This window comes from Oncorhynchus keta, chromosome 35 (assembly GCF_023373465.1).
Source record: "Oncorhynchus keta strain PuntledgeMale-10-30-2019 chromosome 35, Oket_V2, whole genome shotgun sequence".
Classification (NCBI taxonomy): Eukaryota; Metazoa; Chordata; class Actinopteri; order Salmoniformes; family Salmonidae; genus Oncorhynchus; species Oncorhynchus keta.
The window spans coordinates 76450162-76457661 of record NC_068455.1 but is presented as its reverse complement, the minus strand read 5'-3'; the positions used below and the strand labels follow the sequence as shown (position 1 = coordinate 76457661).

The 7500-nt window shown below is 36.0% G+C and overlaps 1 protein-coding gene across 1 annotated transcript in view; it reads right to left on the bottom strand.

Moving 5' to 3' along the window:
• The window catches only part of brms1 (BRMS1 transcriptional repressor and anoikis regulator), a 32444-nt gene that overhangs the window by 9593 nt on the left and 15351 nt on the right, over positions 1-7500 (bottom strand). The window contains exons 5-6 of the mRNA XM_052497802.1: positions 1847-2023; positions 116-205 (exon numbers count right to left, since the gene is read on the bottom strand). Coding sequence (XP_052353762.1) covers positions 116-205; positions 1847-2023 — 267 coding nt within the window. The remainder of the gene's footprint in view (positions 1-115; positions 206-1846; positions 2024-7500) is intronic.

Below are 7500 nucleotides of genomic sequence, written 5' to 3'. Positions count from 1 at the left end.
TTTTAGAGTAAGGTTATAACCGTATGGTTATGAATACTTTCCTGAAGGCACTGTATATCATAAAAGGAAATGGATGAAAGGAAGAGGGAAGTAGGGAGAAAAATATAAATATTACCAGATACTAGGGCAGCCTTCTTCTTCCTCTCTGGTCGGGACAGACTCCTCCTTTTACACTTCTTCCCTTTCACTTCATCACTCCACCACTCTGAGAGAGAGAAAGATATGGAGGGAAAGAGAGAGAGATGGAGAGAAAGAGATGGAGAGAGAAAGATGGAGAGAGAGAGAGAGAAAGAAGGAGAGCGAGAGAGAGAGACAGAGAGAGAGAGAGAGAGAAAGAAGGAGAGAGAGAGAAAGAAGGAGAGCGAGAGAGAGACAGAGATGTTAATTCCTGAAAGACAAACATGTAGGTGAACTTTTAAAGAGTGTTTTCAGATCTGAAATTTCTGTCCTGCTAGAGCTGCCCTGGTTCAACTGTACTTGCAGTTATTGTGAAGTGGAAACGTCTAAGAGGAACAACGGCTCAGCCGCAAAGTGGTAGGCCACACAAGCTCACAGAATGTCCCCGTCGAGTGACTGAAGTGTGTCAAAATTGTCCGTCCTCGGTTGTAACACTCACTACCGAGTTCCAAACTGCCTCTGGAACCAATTTCAGCATAGGAACTGTTCGTCGGGAGCTTCATTGAATGGGTTTCCATGGCCGAGCAGCCGCACACAAGCCTAAGATCACCATGTGCAATGCCAAGCATCTGCTGGAATGGTGTAAAGCTCGCCGCCATTGGACTCTGGAGCAGTGGAATCGCGTTCTCTGGAGTGATGAATCACGCTTCACCATCTGGCAGTTCAACGGACAAATCTAGGTTTGGCGGATACCAGGAGAAAGCTACCTGTCCGAATGCATTGTGCTAAGTGTTAAGTTTGGTGGAGGGGAATAATAGTCTGGGGCGGTTAGACAATTCTGTGCTTCCAACTTTGTGGCAACAGTTTGGAGAAGGCCCTTTCCTGTTTCAGAATGCCCCCGTGCGTGCACAAAGCCAGGTCCATAGAGAAAGTGGTTGTCAAGATCGGTGTGGAAGAACTTGACTCCCGTGCACAGAGCCCTGACCTCAACCTCATCGAACACCTTTGGGATGAATTGGAACGCCGACTCCGAGCCAGGTCTAATCGCCTAACATCAGCGCCCGACCTCACTAATACTCAAGGCTCAACGGAAGCTAGTCCTCACAGCAATGTTCCAACATCTAGTGGAAAGCCTTCCCAGAAGAGTGGAGGCTGTTATAGCAGCAATGTTCCAACATCTAGTGGAAAGCCTTCCCAGAAGAGTGGAGGCTGTTATAGCAGCAATGTTCCAACATCTAGTGGAAAGCCTTCGCAGAAGAGTGGAGGCTGTTATAGCAGCAATGTTCCAACATCTAGTGGAAAGCCTTCCCAGAAGAGTGGAGGCTGTTATAGCAGCAAAGGTGGGGGACCAACTACATATTAATGGTCATGATTTTGGAATGAGACATTTGACAAGCATGTGTCCACATACTTTTGGTCATGTAGTGTACTCAACAGGTGTCCACATACTTTTGGTCATGTAGTGTACTCAGAAGGTGTCCACATACTTTTGGTCATGTAGTGTACTCAACAGGTGTCCACATACTTTTGGTCATGTAGTGTACTCAACAGGTGTCCACATACTTTTGGTCATGTAGTGTACTCAGAAGGTGTCCACATACTTTTGGTCATGTAGTGTACTCAGCAGGTGTCCACATACTTTTGGTCATGTAGTGTACTCAGCAGGTGTCCACATACTTTTGGTCATGTAGTATAGTTCTGATGCGCTTGCATCTGTCTGTCTGTGTACCTGACGTGAGGTCTACACTCTGACTATCCTCCTCCAGCCGTCTGATCTTGTCCAGTAGTTCTGTCTTCATAGCATCGAACAACAATGTCCTCTCGCTCTCCAGGTGTTGTCGAGCTCCCTGCAGCTCACACTCGTACCTGTGTTGGATCACCTGCAGACACAGTTCTCTGTACACACCTGGAGAGAGAGAAACAAGTAGTAGTAGTTGTAGTAATAGTAGACGTAGTAATAGTAGACGTAGTAGTAATAGTAGTAGTAATAGTAATAGTAGACATAGTAGTAATAGTAGTAATAGTAGTAGTAGTAATAGTAGTAGTAGTAGTAGTAGTAATAGTAGTAGTAGTAGTAATAGTAGTAGTAGTAGTAATAGTAGACGTAGTAGTAGTAGTAATAGTAGTAGTAGTAGTAGACGTAGTAGTAATAGTAGACGTAGTAGTAGTAGTAATAGTAGACGTAGTAGTAGTAGTAATAGTAGACGTAGTAGTAATAGTAATAGTAGCAATAGTAGTAGTAGTAGTAATAGTAGACATAGTAGTAGTAGTAGTAATAGTAGACGTAGTAGTAGTAGTAGTAGTAATAGTAGACGTAGTAGTAATAGTAGCAATAGTAGTAGTAGTAATAGTAGACATAGTAGTAGTAGTAATAGTAGCAATAGTAGACGTAGTAGTAGCAATAGTAGTAGTAATAGTAGACGTAGTATTAATAGTAGACATAGTAGTAGTAGTAATAGTAGACATAGTAGTAGTAGTAGTAGTAATAGTAGACGTAGTAGTAGTAGTAATAGTAGACGTAGTAGTAGTAGTAATAGTAGAGTAATAGTAGTAGTAGTAGTAATAGTAGACGTAGTAGTAGTAGTAATAGTAGACGTAGTAGTAGTAGTAATAGTAGACGTAGTAGTAGTAGTAGTAGTAGTAGTAATAGTAGACGTAGTAGTAGTAGTAGTAATAGTAGACGTAGTAGTAGTAGTAATAGTAGACGTAGTAGTAGTAGTAATAGTAGACGTAGTAGTAATAGTAATAGTAGTAATAGTAGTAGTAGTAGTAAAGTAATAGTAGTAGTAGTAGTAGTAGTAGTAGTAGACGTAGTAGTAATAGTAGAGTAGTAGTAATAGTAGACGTAGTAGTAGTAGTAATAGTAGACGTAGTAGTAATAGTAATAGTAGTAATAGTAGTAGTAGTAGTAATAGTAGACGTAGTAGTAATAGTAGACGTAGTAGTAGTAGTAGACGTAGTAGTAATAGTAGACGTAGTAGTAATAGTAGACGTAGTAGTAGTAGTAGACGTAGTAGTAGTAGTAGACGTAGTAGTAATAGTAGTAGCGTAGTAGTAATAGTAGACATAGTAGTAGTAGTAGACGTAGTAGTAGTAGTAGACGTAGTAGTAATAGTAGACGTAGTAGTAATAGTAGACGTAGTAGTAGTAGTAAGACAGTAGTAATAGTAGAGTAGTAATAGTAGACATAGTAGTAATAGTAGACGTAGTAGTAATAGTAGACGTAGTAGTAATAGTAGTAGTAATAGTAGACGTAGTAGTAATAGTAGACGTAGTAGTAGTAGACATAGTAGTAATAGTAGAGTAGTAGTAAGTAGTAATAGTAGTAATAGTAGAGTAGTAGTAATAGTAGACAGTAGTAGTAATAGTAGTACGTAGTAGTAGTAGTAGTAAGTAGACATAGTAGTAATAGTAGACGTAGTAGTAGTAGTAGACGTAGTAGTAATAGTAGACATAGTAGTAATAGTAGACGTAGTAGTAATAGTAGACAGTAGTAGTAGTAGTAGTAGTAGTAGTAGTAATAGTAGACATAGTAGTAGTATAGCAGACAGTAGTAGTAATAGTAGACGTAGTAGTAGTAGTAGACGTAGTAGTAATAGCAGACGTAGTAGTAATAGTAGACGTAGTAGTAATAGTAGACGTAGTAGTAATAGTAGACGTAGTATTAATAGTAGACATAGTAGTAGTAGTAATAGTAGACATAGTAGTAGTAGTAGTAGTAATAGTAGACGTAGTAGTAATAGTAGACGTAGTAGTAATAGTAGACGTAGTAGTAATAGTAGTAATAGTAGACCTAGTAGTAATAGTAGACGTAGTAGTAGACGTAGTAGTAGTAGTAGTAGACGTAGTAGTAATAGTAGACGTAGTAGTAATAGTAGACGTAGTAGTAGTAGTAGTCGTAGTAGTAATAGTAGACGTAGTAGTAATAGTAGACGTAGTAGTAATAGTAGTAGTAGTAATAGTAGTAATAGTAGACGTAGTAGTAGTAGTAGTAGTAGACGTAGTAGTAATAGTAGACATAGTAGTAATAGTAGACGTAGTAGTAATAGTAGACGTAGTAGTAGTAGTAGAATAGTAGTAATAGTAGATAGTAGTAGTAAGTAGTAGACGTAGTAGTAATAGTAGACATAGTAGTAATAGTAGTAGTAGTAGTAAGACGTAGTAGTAATAGTAGACGTAGTAGTAATAGTAGACGTAGTAGTAATAGTAGACGTAGTAGTAATAGTAGACGTAGTAGTAATAGTAGACATAGTAGTAATAGACGTAGTAGTAATAGTAGTAGTAGTAAGACGTAGTAGTAATAGTAGACGTAGTAGTAATAGTAGACGTAGTAGTAATAGTAGACGTAGTAGTAATAGTAGACGTAGTAGTAATAGTAGACGTAGTAGTAATAGTAGACGTAGTAGTAATAGTAGACGTAGTAGTAGTAGTAATAGTAGACGTAGTAGTAATAGTAGACATAGTAGTAGTAGTAATAGTAGACGTAGTAGTAGTAGTAATAGTAGACGTAGTAGTAATAGTAGTAGTAGTAATAGTAGACGTAGTAGTAATAGTAGACGTAGTAGTAATAGTAGACGTAGTAGTAATAGTAGACGTAGTAGTAATAGTAGACGTAGTAGTAATAGTAGACGTAGTAGTAATAGTAGACGTAGTAGTAATAGTAGACGTAGTAGTAATAGTAGACGTAGTAGTAGTAGTAGTAGTAATAGTAGACAGTAGTAGTAATAGTAGACGTAGTAGTAATAGTAGACGTAGTAGTAATAGTAGACGTAGTAGTAATAGTAGACGTAGTAGTAATAGTAGACGTAGTAGTAGTAATAGTAGACGTAGTAGTAGTAGTAATAGTAGTAGTAATAGTAGACGTAGTAGTAATAGTAGACGTAGTAGTAATAGTAGACGTAGTAGTAATAGTAGACGTAGTAGTAATAGTAGTAATAGTAGTAGTAATAGTAGACGTAGTAGTAATAGTAGACGTAGTAGTAATAGTAGACGTAGTAGTAATAGTAGTAATAGTAGTAGTAATAGTAGACGTAGTAGTAATAGTAGACGTAGTAGTAATAGTAGACGTAGTAGTAATAGTAGACGTAGTAGTAATAGTATAGTAGTAATAGTAGACGTAGTAGTAATAGTAGTAGTAGTAGTAGTAATAGTAGACGTAGTAGTAATAGTAGACATAGTAATAGTAGACATAGTAGTAATAGTAGACGTAGTAGTAATAGTAGACGTAGTAGTAATAGTAGAGTAGTAGTAATAGTAGACGTAGTAGTAATAGTAGACGTAGTAGTAATAGTAGACGTAGTAGTAATAGTAGACGTAGTAGTAATAGTAGACGTAGTAGTAATAGTAGTAGTAATAGTAGACGTAGTAGTAATAGTAGACGTAGTAGTAATAGTAGACGTAGTAGTAATAGTAGACGTAGTAGTAATAGTAGACGTAGTAGTAATAGTAGACGTAGTAGTAATAGTAGACGTAGTAGTAATAGTAGACGTAGTAGTAGTAATAGTAGACGTAGTAGTAAGTAGTAGACGTAGTAGTAATAGTAGACATAGTAGTAATAGTAGTAGTAGTAGTAATAGTACGTAGTAGTAATAGTAGACGTAGTAGTAATAGTAGTAGTAGTAGTAATAGTAGACGTAGTAGTAATAGTAGACGTAGTAGTAATAGTAGACGTAGTAGTAGTAGTAGTAGTAGTAGTAGTAGTAGTAATAGTAGACGTAGTAGTAATAGTAGACGTAGTAGTAATAGTAGACGTAGTAGTAATAGTAGTAGTAGTAGTAGTAGTAGTAGACGTAGTAGTAGTAGTATAGTAGTAATAGTAGAGTAGTAGTAATAGTAGACGTAGTAGTAATAGTAGACGTAGTAGTAATAGTAGACGTAGTAGTAATAGTAGTAGTAGTAGTAATAGTAGACGTAGTAGTAGTAGTAGTAGTAGTAATAGTAGACGTAGTAGTAATAGTAGATAGTAGTAGTAATAGTAGTAATAGTAGTAGTAGTAATAGTAGACGTAGTAGTAATAGTAGTAGTAGTAGTAATAGTAGTAGTAGTAGTAGTAGTAATAGTAGACGTAGTAGTAATAGTAGACGTAGTAGTAATAGTAGACGTAGTAGTAATAGTAGACGTAGTAGTAATAGTAGTAGTAGTAGTAATAGTAGACAGTAGTAGTAATAGTAGTAGTAGTAGTAATAGTAGACGTAGTAGTAGTAGTAATAGTAGTAGTAATAGTAGACGTAGTAGTAATAGTAGCAATAGTAGTAGTAATAGTAGACGTAGTAGTAATAGTAGTAATAGTAGTAGTAATAGTAGACGTAGTAGTAATAGTAGACGTAGTAGTAATAGTAGTAGTAGTAGTAGTAATAGTAGACGTAGTAGTAATAGTAGACGTAGTAGACGTAGTAGTAGTAGTAGACGTAGTAGTAATAGTAGACGTAGTAGTAATAGTAGACGTAGTAGTAGTAGTAGTAGTAGTAGTAATAGTAGTAATAGTAGCGTAGTAGTAATAGTAGTAATAGTAGTAGTAATAGCAGACGTAGTAGTAATAGTAGACGTAGTAGTAATAGTAGACGTAGTAGTAATAGTAGACGTAGTAGTAGTAGTAGTAGTAATAGTAGCGTAGTAGTAATAGTAGTAGTAGTAATAGTAGACGTAGTAGTAATAGTAGAGCGTAGTAGTAATAGTAGACGTAGTAGTAATAGTAGTAAGTAGTAGCAGATAGTAGTAGTAGTAATAGTAGACATAGTAGTAGTAGTAATAGTAGACGTAGTAGTAATAGTAATAGTAGACATAGTAGTAGTAGTAATAGTAACGTAGTAGTAGTAGTAGTAATAGTAGAGTAAGTAGTAGTAGTAATAGTAGACGTAGTAGTAGTAGTAGTAGTAGCAATAGTAGACGTAGTAGTAATAGTAGTAGTAGTAATAGTAGACGTAGTAGTAGTAGTAGACGTAGTAGTAGTAGTAATAGTAGTAGTAGTAGTAATAGTAGACGTAGTAGTAATAGTAGACGTAGTAGTAGTAGTAATAGTAGTAGTAATAGTAGACATAGTAGTAGTAGTAATAGTAGACGTAGTAGTAATAGTAGACGTAGTAGTAGTAGTAATAGTAGTAATAGTAGACGTAGTAGTAATAGTAGACGTAGTAGTAATAGTAGACGTAGTAGTAATAGTAGACGTAGTAGTAATAGTAGACGTAGTAGTAATAGTAATAGTAGCAATAGTAGTAGTAATAGTAGACATAGTAGTAGTAGTAATAGTAGACGTAGTAGTAGTAGTAATAGTAGACGTAGTAGTAATAGTAGACATAGTAGTAGTAGTAATAGTAGACATAGTAGTAGTAGTAATAGTAGCAATAGTAGTAGTAATAGTAGACATAGTAGTAGTAGTAGTAATAG